Here is a 23,266-nt window from a genome sequence, read left to right as displayed (position 1 = left end):
TTAGAAATTGCGTAATAAAAATGGTCTGCAAATACAAATTCCAAGTTTAACACATATCGAAACCGTGTATGTCACCAAGTTAACACGCCAAACAAATAAACATTCTCAATAAAATCACACATATAGCTAGATGAGGGCAAATCTTAAATATATCGTAGGAGATAGAGATGCCAAGCCACCCCATTGACTCGTTGAATGAAGTCATGGTTGATTCAAATTAAGTCTCCATTCATCGATATATATCATTTTATTTGGATCCATTCTTGGTAGTTGACGCGCTTCAAGCTTTGTTAATATCTCTCTAGTACTAAGAAGCTTGGCTGCAGCCTCGACGCTAGCTTCACTCCCGCTTCTATTGCATTTCTTCATTATTACTAGCGGTATGTTGGTTAGACAAGCAGCCAATATGTCGGCAATCATGCTACATATCAGATTAAACAACTCCTTTTCACTAATGGATCCCATACTTCTTGGGTAGTTGAGTATTACTGTTTGTGCAACACGATACATTGAATTAGCAGCGATCAACTTCTTTGGGGGGTTATGCACGGGTTCTCCGTTGAAACTTTTGTTGGTTATATCTGTTACGATTTCTTGTGCTTTATCAACAAACCATGTAAGAATTTCAACTGATGTTTTCCCTTTAAAACCGCTTGTTTCTAGACTATTCTCCAACCACTTCTTGTTATCTTGGACCTCATGCCATAAGGTAACAGTTGCCTTTTGAATATCAACAAATTCACTTGCAGTGTTGAGGCATTCTTCCACCATACGGCCGTACAAAAGGCCTTCACTGACTCTTGAAAACAAGCGACGAGCTTTCCTCTTATTAATCTTTGGAAGTGTGATTGCAATGCATGTTAGGCTCACTAATGGTAAGCTCCAAGTGTTCACGAGTCGAGGCGAAAACAAGAGTTGAACTTGATCATTGTCAAAGTTCATCACTCCCTCAAATGAAGTGGATTTTTCAACAAGTTTCAAAAGACTCTTGCTTTGTTTCTTTTCAGCCTCTTTCATGAAATGATTGAAAGATCTTGAAATGCCTATCAAAATTTCTTGAGTAGGACGAATCCCGTCTTCAAGTTGCACAGCGTAACCGCTGACGTCCTCGCTCGTATTGTCACTGCTTGAAGCAATAGATGTAAAGCAACACATTACACACCTCCAACAATATGAACAATACACAACCATGATTACCATCATTTTGCATGATAGCACAATTATGGGCAAGGACTTTAGACCTAGAGGAACTTGATGTAAAAGTGATATCACTTTCTTTCCATTCATTCAACTTTTGTGTCCAATACTCTTCTACTTTTAAGCTCATCCAAATTTTCCATTTCAACGCCATATAACATCTAAAGATTGGGGCAATGGCACCAACCATAACTCCAGTGGACTGCGCTACAAGAATTGAAGACGTTGTCGAATTATATTGCGATCCATGCGCGCTTTCACAAGGTTGTTTCAACATTGGCAGCCCAAAACATACATAAAAGAATACACCAACCGCACTAATTACACTAGAAGCAAAAGATAACGGACTACTAGCCATCACAAACTGAGGGCTATTGGTTTCTGCAATCACCCAATATCTTCTCACGTATCTTCTCAGTCTCTCAACAGTAGACATTACGATATCATGTTGATCATACAGAGCTTTTTGACTTGTTGCTTCACATTTCATTTCTAGAATTTGTTTGGTAGTAGCGATTGTTATAGCTGATGAGATCAATATCATGAGTAAAAAGATTGTTTTATATAGATATTTGCCATACCAACATGATTGATAACGCCGGTACTAATCTGGATGCAAACATTGGCAATCATAGTGATCACAAGAATGACCAGACCTGTAACATTTGCAGCAAGTGCCTTGTTATCCATGGATGCTAAAAAGGAATTAAGTTAGTCATCATCGTGCACATCAACGCCATGCTTCCGAACTTGGCTACTTGGTCAACATAACCAGGCATCCCACTACTCAAATCCATAGGTAGTTTCATGGCGACCGTTATAATGGTAACTGAAGCAGCATTGAGAGAGAAGAACTTACATGGAAACCATATTTTCTTACGTTTGAAACCGTTCAATAAATCGACTGACATAGCAAGAACACAAAACCATGATGCTATTGTGATATAGTTCCCAATCCATACCATGGGTCGGCTATACATCTCATCAACTTCTGAATCATGTATCTTTCCACAGTAAGACTTCAAGGACTCCAAGCTTTCACGTGTGATGTTTACGCATAGTCCCCGGGAATATTCGACTTGTGACGATAGCGAGCTCACAGTTTCGTCGCACTCCTGAGATGATTGATACGATACACCCATGTTTTGAAAAAAATATATTTGTCTAAGTGATGTGTAACTTGATTCTAAACTAGCTCATTTTATTGTTTCTTTGAACTTGTTGGATATTAAATTGAGAAATTTGAAATTGAAGAAGCTTCACTACAGATTAATTCTGGCCAGTAGAATTGGTAAGTGGCAATATTATAGTTAGTCAGTATATAACTAGGGAAAAATTCCCAAAATAGGCGTTTATGAATACGTTTTTCAGGTTTTAGGTGCCATTTCAAACAAATTCCCAAAATAGGTATTATAAACTAGTCGTAACGAATAGTTTATGATTGTCAACGAGTAGTTTGTATAACCAATAAAAATTTGCCACGTGTCTATAAACTAACCGTAACGACCAGTTTCACTAATCATCTACTCGTAAAGATTAAATAAGTTTAAAGCTTCGTAATCAACGCCCACGAGTAAATAAAATATTATTTAGTCGCGACGAGCAGATTATAAAACCTTAAGAGACGCGAGTAGTTTATCAAACTAACCATGACAATGAGTTTGATTACCAAATGCATCGAACCGGTTTGTTTTTCAAAACACTAACCGGAATGGTTAGTTTGTTTGGTCAACTAGTCGTTACGAGTAGATATTGGTTAACGATTACTTTACATCCATTATACGAGTATTTTATTGGTAATTAACTCATCTCGATAAGTTATCCTGGTAAACATTAGTCATACGAGTAGTTCATATCTAGTTAACTCGTCCCGACTAGTTTACCTTGTTTATATTCCCGATACGAGTATTTTATTAGTAATTCACTCGTTCTGATAAGTTTACCAGATTTACATTAACGATATGAGTAATTTATTGGTAGTTAACTCGTCGCGTCTAGTTTACCTTGTTTACATTACCGATACGAGTAGTTACTTAGTAACAAACTCGTCTTGATTAGTTTAACATAACAATCTACTCGTCTCCTTACTTTATAAGATATCAAATAAAATATACTTGGTATTAATTATTAATTATTTAGTTAGGTAGTAGGTGTTACTTAGTTATTGTGGTTAGTAGGCTATAATATTTTGTTAGTTACTTTGACATGTATTTAAATTTTTTGATATTTGTAGATATGGATTTATGAGTGCCTACCCTATGTTAAATATATAACGTCACACTTCGAGTATACTGAAACCATTCCAAGATGTTTTAGTTGGACCCAAAAAATAGGATTGCAAACCGTGATAGTTAAAAGAATTTTGGAAGAGTCGTTGAAGGTGTATATTTGTTTAGACTATAAAGTAAGGAGACGAGTAGATTGTTATGTTAAACTAGTCAAGACGAGTTTGTTACTAATTAACTACTCGTATCGGTAATGTAAACAAGGTAAACCAGATGCGACGAGTTAACTACCAATAAATTACTCGTATCGTTAATGTAAATATGGTAAACTTATCAGAACGAGTAAATTACTAATAAAATACTCGTATCGGGAATATAAACAAGGTAAACTAGTCAGGAGGAGTTAACTAGATATCAACTGCTCGTATGAGTAATGTTTACCAGGTAAACTTATCGAGACGAGTTTATTATGTAAGTCCCGAATCTGGATCACTACAATATGATATCAACCAAACGAGTATTGGTGCGGAATACCAACACTCGGTGATTCAAGAATATGAATAAGAACAGTAAAGGTAACTAGGAATTGCTTCAAAACACACGTATATTATTGAATACGTCGGGTGCTTAAGCACTTACAATGATAGATAATAATACTAGGAATGAACAACCATAACCCTATACATCACACCTCTATATATAGGGATAACAACCAAAGGCCGGCCCAAACAACACCAAGCCCACCGAGAACACATAAGTGTTCTCGGTTTACATGTGCACCCAAAACCCAAGCCCAAATACAAAGAAATAAGTACAAACAAGCTCAAACCACAAAACTAGGCGCAACAATCTCCCCCTTGGTTTGTAGCTTGGTTTTTAATCTTGCTCCATGTAGTCAACATCAGCATCCTTTAAAGCACCTGCCCAAAACTTGCACCGGATTATAGTAGCTACCATACTCGTGAATTCTTTAGCAGCCGTCTCAAAAATCGAATCTGCGACAAGCTAATGAGTATTAAGCGTCTTGATGTCTCGTTCTCCCAGCTTTAATAAATCTCTTGGCTCAAAAAATTTGTATTGACCCTTTCCCTTTTTCAGCTTGATAATGACAGTGGCGGTGACACTATCATATATCCAGAATCTCATATCATCCAATGTGCCATCAGGTATCTTGTCATGAACAGGAATGTGAGTAGCCTTGTTTGTTGCTGGCCACATTACGTTAACCATAGTTTTTCCAGTCCCCGGATCCTGGACTCCCTTGGCTTTCTTTAGAAAGGACTCAGAAGTCTTCATATTCGGGAAGCCTCGATATACCTCTCGTTTCTGGAAATTCCAGAAATCAATACCTCTTTTATCATTAGTTGGATTAGTGAATGGAGAGTTGATTAAATCACTTAAATCCACTTTCTTCCAGGAGCCAAAATCTTTCATCTTCTTGTAGTATTCGGTGGCCCCTGATTTCCTTTTAACCCACCACATATTTTTATCCGCATCAAAGCCCCATGATAGAACTCCCGATCGATCACCATATTTACTATTAAAGCCCTTTTGAAATTCAATAACAAACATGTCTAGATGATCCGACGATTTCACATTCTGATTTGAGTTTTTCATCACCAGCAGCTTTTTCTTTCCTTTTTCAAGAAGATTCTTCTTAATTCTATCAGATTTCTTTTTGGAGACAGGAGGAGCATCTAGATATTGTTGCAGAGATTCCAAGTCATCAATATTTTCAACAGGACGAGCAGTAGACCTAGCACCTTGACTCACATTGGGTACTTTAGAGGTTACATCATCATTGCCTTTAAATTCATCTCCAAACTTTTGAAAGAGCTTTTGTTGGAGGTCAAGATAGAGTGCAATTAACTCTCCCATATTGGACTGTAATTCCTTAATCTTGGAGTCTTTATCGGAATTTCCCGCCTCCAATTCCTGAATACGAACATCTTTGACTACCGCATCTTGTTCGAGTTCAAAAACTCTACGTTGCAATGCATGAACATCAACAGGAGCATCTTCAAAAATCACCCCTTTACCTTTATTCTGAAGATAGGTTTCCTGCATCGCCAGAATCTGGGCAACTTTATCTGACATACTGGTGCTTGACTGACCCTGAGTGTCTGGGCCAGATGAGCCGGAGGGATTGTCTGTAGTGTCGGTGTGAGGAATTTCTGCCTCAAAATCAAAGTCAAAGTCATCACCGAAATCACTAGGCAGCAGATCATGGAATGATGGCTCATCAGCAGGTATATCCTGTTTAGCTTGTGTTTCTGAAGCATGTGTCTCAGGTTGTGTGGGAAGTTGAACTGGGTTGGTTGTTTCGTTTGTTGTTGGTGTAGTGGTTGTTTCAGATTCATTTATCATTACTCCAGGCCTCAGATCTTTCTTTCTCCGTTTTCGAGGACCTAAGTCTGCAGTTGGATCTTCAGCTATGTTTTCTTCATTGACTTCAGCAACAGACTGAGGAGGTTTCAGTGCAGTTGACTGTAATAATGCTTTCACGGCTTCAAAAGCACTTAAATCTTTAGTACTTTGAGGGGTGTATGTCTGACGGTGTTCAATTTCATCATCTTCATCATCAGAAAGTTTGAAAGTAGCAACACGTGGTTGAGCGGGTACCACATGTTCGTCAGCAACCTGAGTTATGACAGGTTCATCTTCGGTCTCAGCAAAATGACCGAATTTTTCAAGTGGTCTCAATCCCCTGTAAACCACTTTGGCTTCTTTTCTTGACTGTTTCATTAACCCATAGGAACTGGGTCCCATAGATTTCATATCCAATGTTTCAACAGATTTAACCAAGTCGGTGTAATGAGAGTAAAAAATCATCTGTAAAAACCTAGGGTACATCAAAAACATCTCCTTCTTCTTTGCCCTTAGATTGCTTATCATTTCATTAAAGACGAACTTGGAATAGTTGTAGTTCCATCCCATGATCAGAGCAGCAACGGCAGACATTTGGGTGTGGCTGATTTCATCGGAACCCCCCTTTCTTCCTGAGATACATGTGAAAAACGTGTGCAATAGGTATCTCCAGTAAGGATAAAATAGTTTCTTGATTTCCGGTGGATAAGTGCCTTCATACCCCATTCTTGTAATTACTTCAGTAACTTCGGCTGTAGAGTACTCAGTTGGGTAGTCGGGTTGATCCCCAAACAAAAGTACCTCTCTGATAATGGCTTCAGTAACAGTAACAGGCTTCATCTGTATTTTGGAGTCGATTGAAATAACTCCGTCTGCTCCCTGAGAGTTGATCTTCGCATTCTTCCAGAAGTCAGTGACCATCTTCTTGCAAATGACAGGATTCTCACGAAGAGCATGAGAGATCTTGCAAGTATTCAGTCCATCGACATGAACTCCTTGTGAGCCAAAGGTGGATCATACAGGTGACCAGCTATATTATGAGTCTCTACAAACTTTAACGAATTTTGATCAGCCATATCTGTACCAAACTTAGCAAGTTAGATAGAAGTAATAGACGTTTGAGCCATAAATTAAAGTACAAATGGATTATTAGGCATGGTGGGCTTAAAAGAACTTCTGTGGCGGTCTAGGTTACGTTGGAGTGGTCCAATAGTGTACCGCAATGAGAATCTGGGCCCAAGCAGTGAGAATATGGGCCAGGCAGGGGGGATCTCGGTCAAGTAAGGGGGTTCTCGGTCAAAAGAAGTCAATGACAAACAACCGAGAACAGGGGTTCTCGGTCACCAAAATTGACCGAGAACAGACGAATTTTCTGTCAATATGTGACCGAGAACGATATATGATAATATATGGGAGTTCTTGGTCAACATAAGTCAAACCGAGAACTCCTTTCCACCTGGGCAGAGAACCCCTTTGGATTCCACCTTGGAATATGTGTATCATCTTCCACCTACCGAGATCCCCCAAAAACCTCCATTAAACCTGTAAAAACACATACATAAACAGCTAAAAACCCCTAAATAACCATTATTAAATCCATCAAAAACCCTTTTTTACTCATAACACCAATGATCAGAGTTCATCAAGTCATCCGTAAAGACAGTTTGTGAGGCCACAACGATCGATCTTAGTGACATGTAAACCATTTGTGATTATCTCCAGTACCTGCTAATTACCAAACACACTTGAAGCTTTGATTAGTGAAAGAGTTTTGATCTTGGCAAGAAATATTTTAGGATCTCGGCTGGGAGGGTTTTGAGATTTAAAAGATAATAAAAGTGAAAAAGAAAAAGAAAACTTCTTAATATATTTATGTCAAACTCAGCGGGCCGAGAACTCTTTGTGGGCTCAAGGTGAGTTAAAACCCAAAAACCAGCCCAACAGAACTCAAGATCCATTAGATGATATCCGAATCTTTCAAAGCCCAAGTTTTAAGAAAAAACACCATTTACACAAACGTTTCGAGGAGAGTAATTTCGAAGAAAGGTAATATTAGCCAAGACAGGATAAAATAAAATAAAATAAGATAAAATAAAACAAAAATAAATTATCCACACACAAGAAGACAAACTCTCTTTATTTTAACGTCGGGATCAAATTTCAGTTCTTCGTAAAACTGCCGCCCTTTTATGAAAAGATCCGAACAAGGAATCATATTGTTTAAGAGGCTGTCACAAAGATTCATGTTCAGCGTTATTATGACATAAAGAGACAGGTTGATAGCAGGTATAGCATACTTAGCATGATTTTCATTGCATCAGTGATATGATTAGGGTTCAGTTCGACATAAAGCTTAGATGGACGTCACTCATGGACCTGTGGTGCCTTCTATCTATTCTCAAAGCGTATTTGGCTTTCCCCAAATCACCCCAATTTGACTCCAACCCCCTAGTGCTTGATCAAAAAAAAATTTATAAACGCAAATTTTTAGACTTTAAGGTTGAACGTTGGATTTAGTGCCAGTAAACTGACAAACCTTTCATTCGCGACATGACAGGACTTACTTGTGTGCCCCCATCTCTGTAGTTCTAGTTTATCCCTTTAAGCCTTTATTAAAAGTAATTTAATAATAGAAAAGTAACTCATAAATAACTCTTTTGCTAATTTTTTTTTTCATAACAATAAACACAATAGCACAATATTTTTTTGGTGATCAAGGCACTAACGGGCTCGTGTATGACTGGGTAGTTGCTTTTCTGCCTATCATTCGGAGAGATGTATCTGGAGACATGCACCTGTCTTCAAAATGACCCTCCACATTAAGTTTAACAAATTTAGTTTATATCACTTTAACTTTTACGCATCATGGAAAGCTACCGTACAATATCAATGACTGTTCTAGAGCCTTTTAAGCTTAATAACTTCACCCGTTAGGCACACAAAAACAATTTATCTATCACTTTCCAAAAGGTGGATCAATTTCCATTTGAAAAACATTTTAAAGATCTTAAAAGCTGTCAACTGAATAGTAATATCACTTCCCAGAGAGTTGAGTAAAACACACGTGTTAAGCATTCAGTCACCCCGGTCACTTTAAGCTTTCAGGTTAATGGCTATCCATTGTAACCACAAGTGGTTAACCGGACCAAACATGCATGGAAACACATGTCCTTCCAACTCAGAGTTACCGACATAATTTTAAGTGAAAGAGCACAAAACACTAAAACATATCATAGTCGCCCCGGGTGCTTTCAGTCGTTGGGTAAATGGCTATCCTGTGAAACTACAAGTAGAACACCAGACCAACCATATATAAGTATATGTCCTTCAAACTTGAGCAACCGACATAATTTTAAGCGAAAATGAGTCTTGAAAAACCCAAAATATTTTTTTTAAAAAAAAAAACAACTCACACACACTTTTTTTTTTTAAATTTTCTCCCCCTAAATTTGTGCAAACACTAAACAAAAAAGTACAAGTTTATCCCCAAAAGAAAAAAAACTCAATCCTCTAAATGAAGCATTTTAAGAAAACTCACAAGCACATTAAATTTTGCTATTCCGACCGGTTTTGTAAATAAGTCCGCCACGTTATTATCGGTGTGGATATGTTCAAGATGAATCAATTTTCGATCGAAATAGTCACGAATAAAATGAACTTTAATATTGATGTGCTTGGTTTTAGAATGTTGGACAGGGTTTTTCACAATAGCAATGGCCGCATCATTATCACAGAAAATAGGAGTATCAAGAAATTCCAAACCGTAATCCAGCAACTGATTTTGCATCCAGATAACCTGAGAGCAGCAAGCGGATGCGGCAACATACTATGCTTCGGCGGTTGAGGTGGACACAGTTTGTTGTTTCTTACACTGCCATGAGATGAGGCGGTCTCCGAGAAACTGGCAACCGGCTGACGTGGATTTCCTGTCAATGTCATCTCCACCATAATTGTTGTCAGCAAAAGCATAAAGATCAAATTCTGATTGTTTGGGATACCAAAGACCTAACTTCGGTTGTCCCTTCAGATATCTAAAAATACGTTTAACAACAGTTAAGTGAGAGAGTTTAAGTTTAGCCTGGAAACGAGCACACTGGGAAACTGCAAAAAAAATGTCAGGACGACTTGCCGTCAAATACATCAGAGACCCGATCATCGATCTGTAGTAAGTTTGATCTACGGGACTCCCATCAGGATCAGATGACAGCAGTGGTCTTTCCGCCATGGGAGTATTTGCACTCTTTGAATCTTAAAACTCGAACTTTATTAGCATATCCTCAACATACTTCCCTTGATGAAGTAAAATCCCTTCTGAACTCTGACGAACCTGTAACCCAAGAAAAGTTGTCATTTCACCCAACGAGCTCATCTCAAATCTTTTCTTCATAACACCTTCAAATTCTTTGCACAAATCAGCACTGGTGGAACCGAAGATGATGTCATCAACATATATATGGACCAGAATCAAATCCTTTCCGATGATTTTCTGGAACAAGGTTTGATCGATCGTTCCCCGCTTGTAACCATGGTCAAGTAGATGCGCAGTCAGTGTAGCATACCACGCCCGTGGAGCCTGATGCAACCCATACAGAGCCTTGTCTAACTTGTAAACATGATTTGGCTTCTTAGAGTCAACGAAACCCGGTGGCTGATCGACATGAATTTCTTCTTTGACCTCACCATACAAAAACGTTGTTTTAACATCCATCTGATAAACTGTAAAGCCCATATACGATGCATAAGCCAGAAAAATTCTAATTGCCTCAAGTCTAGCTACGAAAGCATAGACTTCTGTGTAATCTAACCCTTCAACCTGGCGAAACCCGCGGACCACCAGACGTGCCTTATTACGAACAATAACCCCGGTGTCATCTTGCTTGTTCCTGAACACCCATCTTGTATCAAGAGCTTTCTTTCCTTCCGGCAGCTTAACTAATCTCCACACTTTCAACTTATCAAACTGATTCAGTTCTTCATGCATAGCATCGACCCAACTAGGTTCTTGAAGGGCCATCTCAACGTTCTTTGGTTCGATTTGAGATATGAAACAGGAAAACATACAACTTTTTATGTGTCCGGTCTGACTTCGGGTGGACACACCTGCTTCAATTGTACCTATGATGTTCTCAATCGGGTGATTCTTTTGGATTCTTGAAAGGAATTGAATGATCGAAAACATCACTGCTAGATTGAAGATTTGTTACATTCTCCCCGGAATCAGTAAGGGGGTTTTTCCATCCAGACGTTGTTGTACTGTGAGAGTACGAGGTGCTGGCAACGTATTCATCTGGAATGGCATCGAGAAACAGTGTGCTTCGAAATATCTGACGAACAGAACTCTCCCCCTCAACATTAGCAGTATTCTCAGACGAGATTGGCGAACAGTCAGCTTCTGAAGACTGTTCAGGCTTATTGTCGGTTGAGGTTGAAGTACTAGCCGGCTCAGCAATCTCATCATCTAGTAATGGAGATATATGAGACAGAGACTGAGAGCTGACTTGCACAGCTTCCACTATGGGACCATTTTGAGATTCTGTGTTGATAACTGGAAATACATTAAGGGTTTAAAGAATTCATTGTAGTCAAATAACCAGTCGGGACCGACACGGGCGTCAGTCTCATTTTCTTCTAACCAACCAACTTCATAGGATTCTGTAATCTGTTTGGTGGACTTGTTGTAAACCCTGTAAGCTGTATTTCCCGCATATCCAACAAAGTAACACTCATCTGCTGCAGCTCCAAACTTTGGAGTGGTCTCTAGTTTTAGCAACGTGCACGGACACCCGAAGGCTCTTAAATGTGCGACAGTGGGTTGATGACCATAAACGATCTCATACGGAGTTTTCATCTTGGACTTAGTGATTATCACCCGGTTTTGAACATAGCATGCCGTATTAATGGCTTCTGCCCAGAAAAACAGTGGCAGTTTGGAGTCACACAACATCGTTCTTGCTGCCTCAATTAGAGTTCGGTTTCTTCTTTCAGCAACCCTATTTTGTTGCGGTGTCCTTGGAGCACTATACTGAAGAAACACCCCCTTTTCTGGGCAAAAATGATTCAGAACTGCATTCTTGAATTCTGTTCCATTATCACATCTAATTCCTTTCAGCTTTAGGTTCAGTTGATTCTCCATTAACACTACAAATTTCTTGATCAGATCTGTAGTTTCACTCTTATTTGACAAGAAAAATACCCATGTAAAACGTGAGTAGTCATCAGTAATAACAAGACAATAAGAGCTACGAGACAAACTTAAGACATGAACCGGCCCAAAGAGGTCCATATGAAGAAGCTGAAAAACTGACGAAATTGAATTAATTAACTTATGTTTATGAGATTTTCGATGATGTTTTCCCAAATCACAAGCCACACATTTTTCAACAGTCACAAAATCCTTGATTGGCAGACCACGCACAAGATTGTTTTTAGCAAGACGATTCAGGTTTTTAGTATTTGCATGACTAAGCCGACGATGCCAAAGCATCGCATTATGTTCTGACACTTTTGAAAACAGACAGGTTATTTCGTCAGGAACATTTTTGTTCATGTCGATCACATAGGCATTATCTTTTCGTTGTGATCGAACAAGAATCCACTCTTCTTGTATGATTATACCAGGTTTCAGAATTAAGCACTCCTTTTTAGTAAAGTGAGTTTAAAAATCTTTGTCACAAATTTGTGACACGCTCAAAAGACTATGCTTCAATTCTGGAACAAAATTAACATTTTCAAATTTTAGAACACCGTTACTTACAGTACCCTTTTGAGTGATCTTTCCTTTCTCTCCTCCCACAAAGGACACATACCCACCCTTAAATGTTTGAATGTTGCGTAGCTGGGTGATGTCTCCTTTCATGTGCCTGGAACAGCCACTATCAACATACCAAGGTCTGATGATATTCCTCCATAGCTGTCCCTGCACGAAACGCGGGATTAGTTAGTTTTTGGTACCCAGTCCATACTTACACTGGGTGACCCTGATTCGTCTACAGTTGTCACGGATTGCCATGACATGTCCTTTTGATCATCAAAAATAGATTTTGTTGACTCTTTAGCCGGAGATTTAGGCAACCATTTATGTCTGTGTGACTTGGAGTTATAAGTACGAATGGTTGTCATGATCTCCGGTGTTTTAGATGTAGAATGATTAGATGAAACCATTTTCTTCTCCTGTTTAGGTCTAGTGTTAGTGTTTATATGGGATTTTGAACTTGAGACACCTTTACTAACCCTTCTTTTGATCATGTTAGGTTTGGTCTGATGAGGACTAAACCTGTCAGATTTGTTTCGATTCCAGTCATCGTCAAAAGAACTAGCCGAATAATGTCTAAACCCTGGCCTATATTCATTATGAGGCACATATGGCATATTCCTTTGATAAAATCCGTAGTATGGAATGTACGGACGATGTGGACAATTTCTGGCAATATGACCAGGAGTGCCACAGTTAAAACATGTCTGAAGTTTTATGAAAAAATCACTCTGGGCAGCTCCTTGTCTGAACTGGTTGTGTGGACCAGTCTGTTTAGATTTGTGAGAATTCACATTTTGCCTTTTGAACTTATCACCTTGTTTGTCTTTAGAGCATCCCTCCTTGACAAACTTAGGTGCAACATATTTTTGTGATGTTTTTGAATTTTTTGAAAAAATTTTGCTTTTATTAGAAACCACATTATTAGATTTTAAAGTCTTAACCCAATCAACCACACAAGAATCCTTGCTCTTTAAAACAGAACCCACATAAACAGTCGGAATAACAGAATTCAAAACAGGAAGTTTTAAAGAAACATCAGAAACAACATTATTATCAAAATCAAAACACGGGTCGTCATCCTCACCAGTCCATTCCTTCACAATTACTCTTTCTGCACATGAAGTAGAGACATTAGAATCGTTCATCTTTAGATTAGAAGAACCAGCATCAGTAGAGCTGGTTCCATCACCTTTGTTTGGTTTACCATACTTCATACCCTTTATCTTTTCTTCTTGTTCTTTGGTGACAGGAGTAGGAACATAATTGTGATTATATGGAGGGGGGAACCTGACTATATCCTATGCCTTCACCTTCATTTTCTTTCCACCACAGTTGATTTTCATTCATTGAATCAACTACTTTGCTGGAACCATCGAATTTTTTAAAATCAAGTTCAGCCTTTTCAAACTTGCTAGTGAAATTTAAGACTTCTAGCTTGGAGGCTTCCAGTTTAGCAGTTAATTCAACGATTTCTTATTTGGCATCAAGGTGATGACAACTTTTTATACTAAAATCAGACTTAAGTTTTTTAATGTCTTTATTAAAAGATTCTATTTTGTCTAGAAAGCCCTTTTCATTTTTCTTAAGTTTAAAACTCTTTGATTTTATTCTTTCCATATCTCAATTTAAACTGTCATTATGTAGTTTATACATTTCTATTTTCTCGCCACAATTCAAAGAACATGGTTGAAAACGTACCTCAGTTAAATCCGGAGAAGTGAACGCCATGTATGCAAATTGAAGTTCCCTGACCTTCTCCTCAGCAGTGTTTTCATCTTCAGAATCTTCAACAGTTGCGAAGTTCGCAGTCTGATTTCCAATGTTCAGCGCAGCCATCTGATCTTCCCAAGAGAACGTTTGAGCATCCATACCCCTTTCATTATTTCCTGAACTACCTCCAGCTTCACCCCGAGCATTTCCAACTGGAACCAAAGCCCGTTCCGTATTCCCATCCTTAACCGGATTAGTACATTCACGAGCAAAATGACCCGGCTCGTGACAGTTGTAACACCTGAGTCTCCTTGTTGAAACCCACTTTTTGATTATTTGGCATATTCCAATTATTTCTACCCGTCCTTTTGGTGAACTTCTTAGCACGGAAAACCACCATGGCAATTTGCCACGAGATGTCCATTTCTTCAACATCATCAGGGTGAATCTGATCAAATTCAGTAGCCGCCATGGGTTGGACTAAATCTCCTGCCAGAAAAGCATGGTAACAATTCATAAATCCCGTCATTAATGCGATATTCTCTTGAGTTTCTTTTGGTATAGTGGGAATCTGGCTCGAGTTTACACTGGAAGTGGTTTTGCCAGAATCACTGACCGACTGACCAGATTTGGTAAAAAATACTGGAGCTGGATTAGGTGAATTTGATGACGATGATTGACCGAGGGTGGACGAGAACATCTGAAAGTTTCCCAGTGGTGGTAGTTGAGAGGGCTTAAATAGTGAGAAACTATCTTTAGACATGAGGGCACTGTTAGAAGTAACGTTATATCCAGCAGCGCTATAAGAACTAGCATGATTTATTGCCCGCTGTTTATCATCTCAGTCATACTTATTCTGTTAAGGTCTTTGGTCTTTTTAATGACTGCAACATGCATTTCCCAATTCTTTGGCAGAGAGTTCACCAACTTGTTGTTAATCTCTGAGGTTTGTAGAAAGATTCCAGCAGTTCTCATCTCAGTTACAAGGGATATAAACCTTTGAAGCTGAGATTCCAGTGTCTCTCCCAGAACGTGATTAAACATATTAAATTTCTGACGCAGCAGATCTTGACGACTTCTTTTCATATCCTCATTTCCTTCATAAACTTCTATCAGGGCGGCCCACAACTCTTTAGCCGAGCGGAGTTCTCTAAACTGAAGTGCAATCTCGGGTGTGAATGCCATAGTTAGAGTTGAAAGAGCTTTCTCATCTTCTTCGACCTTTTCAAAATCAGCATCATCATATTGAGCAACCGGCTTTATAAGGACCTCGGTTGATCCATCCCTTTGGTAGGTGATTACTTGAGGTCCTCTCACGATGCTTTTCCAAATTTTTGAGTCTTTCATCTTGGCATAGTGCTCAAAACGAAATTTCCATTCATTGAACCATTCAGGGGATAATAAACGAGGTACACGTGTAACAGTACCCATGATTGAATCAAGTTCTTGGTGAAGTGACGAGTTGGTTGAGTTGCTGCCATTTGTTAACTGGGCCATATCAAAACTGTTACTGATGTATTTTAGGTCCAATTAAATATTAAGTCCAAGAAGGCAAAGCCCAAACAAACAGTCTGGGTTGAATACACTGAGATGCGTAAACCGAGAACCAAGCTGGTTGACTAATTCTTTGACCGAGAACCACAGACAGCCGAGATCAGTTGTTGACAGAGAACAAAGACGGACCGAAGACCCAAAGCTTGACCGAAAACACTGTTTGGCCGAAAACAATAGTTGACCGAAAACCAAGGTTTGACCAAGATATTCACCGAGAACTCAATTTTCACCAATCTTTTGACCGAGAACTGAGTTGGTTGACCAAATTAGTTGACCGAAATCACTTATTCGCCGAGAACACAATGTTTCCGAGAACTATGTAGGCCGAAAACCTGAGAAAACTTCAACTTAACTGTAACAACTTTCCAACTAATGTGGGATTCGATTTAATTTTTTAAGTCAGCCAAATTATATCCAATAATAGACTGATCTTTCTTCTCCGAACACTGCCTCGCCGGAAATATTCACCAAACCTTGTAGATAATATCCTTGAATCGTTGATATCACAATAACGAGCCTGAATTCGTCAAAGGCTCTGATACCAATTGTAAGTCCCGAATCTGGATCACTACAATATGATATCAACCAAACGAGTATTGGTGCGGAATACCAACACTCGGTGATTCAAGAATATGAATAAGAACAGTAAAGGTAACTCGGAATTGCTTCAAAACACACGTATATTATTGAATACGTCGGGTGCTTAAGCACTTACAATGATAGATAATAATACTAGGAATGAACAACCATAACCCTATACATCACACCTCTATATATAGGGATAACAACCAAAGGCCGGCCCAAACAACACCAAGCCCACCGAGAACACATAAGTGTTCTCGGTTTACATGTGCACCCAAAACCCAAGCCCAAATACAAAGAAATAAGTACAAACAAGCTCAAACCACAAAACTAGGCCCAACAAATTACCAATAAAATACTCGTATAATGGATGTAAAGTAATCGTTGACCAATATCTACTCGTAACGACTAGTTGACCAAACAAATTAACCATTCCGGTTAGTGATTTGAAAAACAAACCGGTTCAATGCATTTGGTAATCAAACTCATCGTCATGGATAGTTTGATAAACTACTCGCGACTCTTAAGGTTTTATAATCTGCTCGTCGCGACTAAATGATATCTTATTTACTCGTGGGCGTTGATTACGAAGCTTTAAACTTATTTAATCTTTACGAGTAGATGATTAGTGAAACTGGTCGTTACGATTAGTTTATAGACACGTGGCAAATTTTTATTGGTTATACAAACTACTCGTTGACAATCATAAACTATTCGTCACGACTAGTTTATAATACCTATTTTGAGAATTTGTTTAAAATGACACCTAAAACCTGAAAAACATATTCATGATCTATATTCTATAGTAGGGGCAGGCAGTCACCTGTGCAAATGTGAAAATGTGGTTGTCACCACAACCTACTTGGTAATGTTTTTTATTCGTACGTACGTACGTAGTTGGGTTAATTAATATAATGAAAAGACCACGACTTTTTGGTTATACATAAAGTGAATTTATGTATATACATTATATTATAATAATAGATATAAACAACCTTCCATATTTCTTATTTTCTCTCTCTGAGACGCCTTAAAATGAAATTCCGGCAAATCTCCGGGAAGTCCCTAATCTCCGCAATTATGTTACCAGCATTAACGTTGATAAGTCAATCGGATTTGATGACCTGTGCGTTTCAATTACAACCTATGCGCTTCCTTCACCTTTAAAACCCCCCTCTAATTTGCATGATGGAGAGGTCAATCAAGCCCACCAGATCATTGCTCGTAAAACACACCCGATGTTCTGCTCATGATAACGATCGATTTATTGATATGATGGAGATGTATTTTGATGAATTCAAACGGCTTCAAGAGTGACCTAATCTTCATTACCAGGTCGATTTTACTTTCAGTATAACCTAATCGGCCTAATATTGTTTGATCTAACCGAATTTATTTCACTGTTCATTGTTCAATGTTAGATTCAACTGATGTTCGGTTCATGCATGTTAACTGTTTGATGATATGTCTGAATGAAATGTGGGGTTTTTTCATGTCTTTTTTGTGTGTGTTTGTCTTATATTGTTTGTGTAGATGAATTAAATCCTTAAACAACTATCATATATTCTGCAGCTTTTAACCATTCCCCGCAACCTTAATAAGTATGCAGTTTTCACAATTCTTGATCATTCCCATTCAAACTTAGGGTTCATTTTTTCCAGGTATTTGATTCAGTTATGCTTTGTTTTTCCCTTGTTGTTTTGTAAATCAATTAGCCACATAAACAATTGGTCGCCTGTGTATATTTATACATAAAGGTAAGAATGAGAAATAATCCAGATAATGCAACATATTAATAATATACTATCTGTGCTTCTAAATTCTGATCATTGTAGTTGATGTGCACGGTCATCTAGCACCTTCTTCCACTAATTCGGGTTCTTGATCAGGAAACATAATCTCTGATTTCCATTGGGTGAGCATATCTAAATTAGTCATTTTTATCATAACTTGTGTTTGCTAAAGTAATTATTTTTGGTCTCATATGGCATGAAACTCTACCATCAAATTCACAAGAACTTTGATATCAAACTATCAAAGTTTACACAAACTGCAGATTTGAGATGATGCCATGGGCTGTTCTTGCTGTGACGTACTGTATAAAACAGGCATGCAACTCAAAATTACTCATGATTTGAAACTGTATTATGCAAATCAGTTTTTTTTGTCAACATTGACGGGTCCTATGTTGTCTTTCAGCACTTCCAACTACAAAGTTGGTTCCTTTATTGTTTCCCCCTTCAACTACTATAACAAAGGTATCATATTTCTACAGTCTTTGAACGAAAATGTGATGAATTTGTTAATGATTGTGAATATCATTAGCATTTCCAGAAAGCTAATATTTCCCTTGTTTTATAGATAATTCTGTTGGTTTTGTAGGGCAAGAAACATATAAGATGGGAAGTTATTCATATCGTTATGATTGATCAAGCAAAACCCCGTGTTTGTTACTGAAAGGTGAGTCGTTAATGCATTTGATGATGAACCCGGGTAAATTCCCATATTAGACTCATAATGTTGTTGGTTTATGTATAGTAAAAACGGGGCACGGGCAGTTTTGGGTTGAACCTGTGAACACGTTTGGCTAAACGAGTCATGTTCATGTCAACCTGACGGGTCACAGGTTGAACTGTTTAGTTTTTTATTATTTTTTTAATTTTTTTTTTAAATGTGTTTCATCACTTTATGTCAAAATTCAAATTTAAATTAATTCGAATACCTCATCCTAAAATAAAAAGTTAAAATGAACCCGGTATAATATTTTTATATAAGTACAACTATTTTATGTAACTTAGCATTTTTTTCCGGTTTAACTTGTACTTTAAAGTAATAACATGTAAAAGAATCGGGTTTAACGGGTCGTATTTGTGTTTTAGATTGATACGACATTCTTGGAAGTTATAGCTTTTTGGCACCCGCACAATGTGGCCTTTAAAAAACCGGATATTTTCTTCATATGCGTGTTGTGGCCCGTTATGTGAGATCAAGACCGATCATCTTGAAGTTCAAGCAGCCAAGGTAAACGCGGCTGATTTTGTGTAACAAATATCAACACAAATAACCACAATAAAATATCTAATATTTTTTTGTTACGTAGTGGACAGAGTTACCGAGTTTGTTGAACAACCGTTAATCATAAGAATCAACATAAAAATGAAAAATAGGCATTTGCATTGCTAGGATCAGTAAGTGATATTGTAGATTATCGGTTCATAAAGTCGTCTCAGAGTTTGATAACAAGTTATTCTCCTTGTACTATAACACTGTTGATGATCAATTGTTTTATGGCTGCTCGACTTCATCCTAATTGGTGGTTTCAATGTATGTAATTATCTATATACATGAGTGTATATGTGTATACACACTGGATAGAAGTTTGTGACATGACATGTATATATTCATGCAAATGTATAAATGATTGACTATTCGAGTTTCTACATATTTATATCTAAATCTTTTGACTCATTCATTATTTTTTGAACTATTTATTATTTTTATTGTGTATATATAACTAACAGGTTAGCTATATATAGGCCTTAATATACATGATCAAGTTTTAATGATTATGATATTATAATGTAGTTACATAAATAACCTTATATATACTGTTTCATTAAATAGATCTCCCAAGTTTAAGCTCGCCTTATTCGAACTTTAAGCATACCAACATAGAGTAGCTAGGAGATACAAAGTGTGGTGTTTTTTCAGATTGATAAGAGTTTTGGGTGGTATTAAACTACAGAAGTAATGTTATTTGTTGCTATATTTATATACATAATAACCATATATAATAGATATCTCAAGTTTAAGCTCGACTTCGAACTTTTAGCATACCAAATATAGAGTAGTTTACGAGGTACAAAGTGTTGTTTTTTCATATTTGTATAGTCTTGTTAGCTGCTACAAAGGTAATGTTATTTGTTGTTGTTGGTTCTTATAGAACATAAGGACTTGCTTATAATCATTTGCTGGAGCAGGGTGGTGCCAAACGAGAGTGAACCACCCACGGGTTCGGTGGGGGAGAATGTTGGGAATTTTAGCAGTTTTTGTGGTATGACGTCATCACATGGCGGTAGTGGAACCATGTTGAATGATGGAGAAGAGAATTTTGATATTTCGTTTTTCTTAAGTTCATATTATTGTTGTTTTAAATTTCGACACATGTGGCATTATCTTAATATACATGATCCATGTTGGCTGAATGTGAAAGATGCAGTTGAACGTACAAAAAGGCTTGTGTAAATGTAAGAATAGTGACTTATCATAATGTGTTTGGGTCAAAACATGCCATGAGCAAAGTAAGTTTTGGTCAAAGGGTACGGTCTTAAAAAGTTATCAATTTAACTAATGATTATAACATGTAATAGCCAATTTAAAGTTATCAATTTAACCAATGATTATAACATGTAACAGCCAATTTACTTGGTGGAAATGAGTCGTTTTACAAAAAAGTACCACAATAGACCATTATATTTTCTTATAGTATAAGCATTAGTTAATGCATTTATCTTTGAAACCACATGTCATAGTTGACTTTTTTCTTTTACTTCTTTGATATGTTGGAATTGATTGCAATAGTTGAACTTTTGAACTTTTGATGGTCAAAACCAATTAAATAATTAATAGTGATAAAAAGTTTCGGAATAACATAAATATTCGGGAATTTATTATTTGAATATTAATTAAATTAGTCCATATTTATATATTTAGATTTTGTGATGTCTTTTAATTAGAATTTGTTTATAATATTTTGTTAGTGATTAAAGTTTTGTTAAGTGTCTATTGTGGTTGTTAAAAGTGTTACTAATAATATTATGATTACTTATAATTTATGATACTTCTGTTATTATTTTCATTACAATTATTAGTATTATTAATTTAACTATTTTAGATATTATTATTATTATTATTATTATTAGTATTTTTATTATTGTTGTTGTTATTGTTGTTGTATTATGTAACACTTATGACATAGATAGACCACATTAATGCTATTAACTCGAAATCTTTAATTTAAATAAAACAATAAAATAAATAAACTAATTAGGAAACTAAATAATTAGGAAACTAATAAAGCAATATGATGGACAAGTTAACATAAACGAGTACCATCTTGCAAATTGTCTTGTGTTAACAGTTAACCTATAGTGAACTACGATACGGTCACGAACAACACTGGTGCCATCAAATTCCTGCTACGTCTCCACCACAAACCGAACTCATACCGACAGATCCCGTGTTGCGTCCTCGTCGCAACGTGCGGGCACACCTACTAGTAATTCCAAACGTATAAAAAAGGATATTTCTCACTTAACTTAAGGATTTTACTAGTTTGAAACCTTTGTGATGTTGCGGCGGCAAGAATTTGCAATTTGATACTTGTTTATGTTAGTTTATCAATCTTTTCATGATATAGTGTATAGTATTTATCCATACATGTTCAAGTTATTCTACAAAAATGAAATAACATTAAGAAAGATGCAAAGGATTTGTGCTCATTAAAAAAACCCTTAAAAATAATAATAAATAGAGAAAGAAAGAAACAGAATAAAGAATATATATAATAAAAAAAACTCATCACCCAAAATTTAAATAAAAGTGAAAAAAAAAAACAAAAATGTTCCTCCCTTCTTCCTTATTCTCAAAAAAAATGTTGAAAAAATATCATTGTGTTTTTTATTTATTTCCGTCATTGATTGTGTCTTTTTTTTATTGATAGTGTCTTTTTTTAATATTGTGTTATGTTAATCAACATTGTGTTATATTTTTCTCGGCATTATGTTATATTAGGTTTTTTATAGTTTTGAGTTATTATTTTTTTAATATCTTTCTTGAAAATTTTTATGGGTTTCTTTCGATGTCACAAATACTTCTCACACTATTTGTTTTTGTCTCCCTTCATAGATTAACAGTTTTCCTATGCTTATAATAGTTTTCTTAATCATTTAATGTTTTACAAAAGTTTATTATGTTAATTGTTGAATTGGTTCGGTTGAAACATGTATGTTGGGTTGTCAATGAGCCGAGCCGAGCCAAGCTCGACTCGAATACATGTCGAGCTAGCTCGGCTTGAGCTCGAAACAACCAACATGATTAAAACATCAAAAAGAAAAGGCATAAAGCAATATAAAATATAAAATATTTATTATATAATTTTAATTATGTTATTTAATATCAATCAGTAATAACGGATTTAGTATAGTGTTTTGTATGAAATTGTTCCATAGTTTTAATTATCTCTTTGTTATCAGTGAAACCATAACACTTTTTTATCAATGTCATTGAAAGTTTGAAAGTTTGTCTTTGTCACTACATTGCATTACGGTATTCCATATATTATTAACATAAGAATGATTTTGTAAACTATAACAAAACAATATACAGTATTTTTAGTAATTACTTTCACCCATAATAAATACAAAAAACACAGCGTAGGTCCCAACAAGCTTAATAATAATAATAATAATAATAATAATAATAATAATAAAGTTTAAGGGTAGTTATTGTAACTATAGTTAGAGAATGTAAATTTATTTATAGATTTATAGTTGCATATCTAACTTGTACATTAATGCTTCGTTAACTTGTACACATATTGGTTTGGAAGATTTTTTATATCTAAACGTCGACAAATATTAGCACGTCGTACTGGTATGTTCAGTTTTTTTTAAAACATAATATATTTAAAGATATAGACGGAAACAAAAAACATAAATAAATTTGTCAAGTTTTTGTGATAAAGATGAGGGTTAGATGTGTAACTATTATTAGATATTACAAATGTTATCTAAAGTTTAAGGGTAATTATTGTAACTACTGAATGGTAATTATTGTAACTATCGAATTAAAATGAAAATTATGGTTAGTGAGTGTT

At 36.4% G+C, this 23,266-nt stretch overlaps 1 protein-coding gene across 1 annotated transcript; it reads right to left on the bottom strand.

Annotated features, from left to right (window-relative positions):
• Positions 1–201: 201 nt before the first annotated feature.
• Positions 202–1,887, bottom strand: LOC143586972 (uncharacterized). The gene is made up of 4 exons (XM_077068416.1): positions 1,779–1,887; positions 1,493–1,722; positions 1,242–1,399; positions 202–1,162 (listed from the first exon to the last, which is right to left on the bottom strand). Exons 1-4 carry the CDS (start codon positions 1,885–1,887, stop codon positions 202–204), a joined length of 1,458 nt encoding a protein of 485 aa, XP_076924531.1.
• Between the last annotated feature and the right edge of the window lie 21,379 nt (positions 1,888–23,266).

This window comes from Bidens hawaiensis, unplaced genomic scaffold, assembly GCF_021521415.1.
Source record: "Bidens hawaiensis isolate Kalapana, Puna unplaced genomic scaffold, B.hawaiensis_p1.1 tig00000190_1, whole genome shotgun sequence".
NCBI lineage: Eukaryota > Viridiplantae > Streptophyta > Magnoliopsida > Asterales > Asteraceae > Bidens > Bidens hawaiensis.
This window is presented reverse-complemented; position numbering and strand designations above follow the sequence as displayed.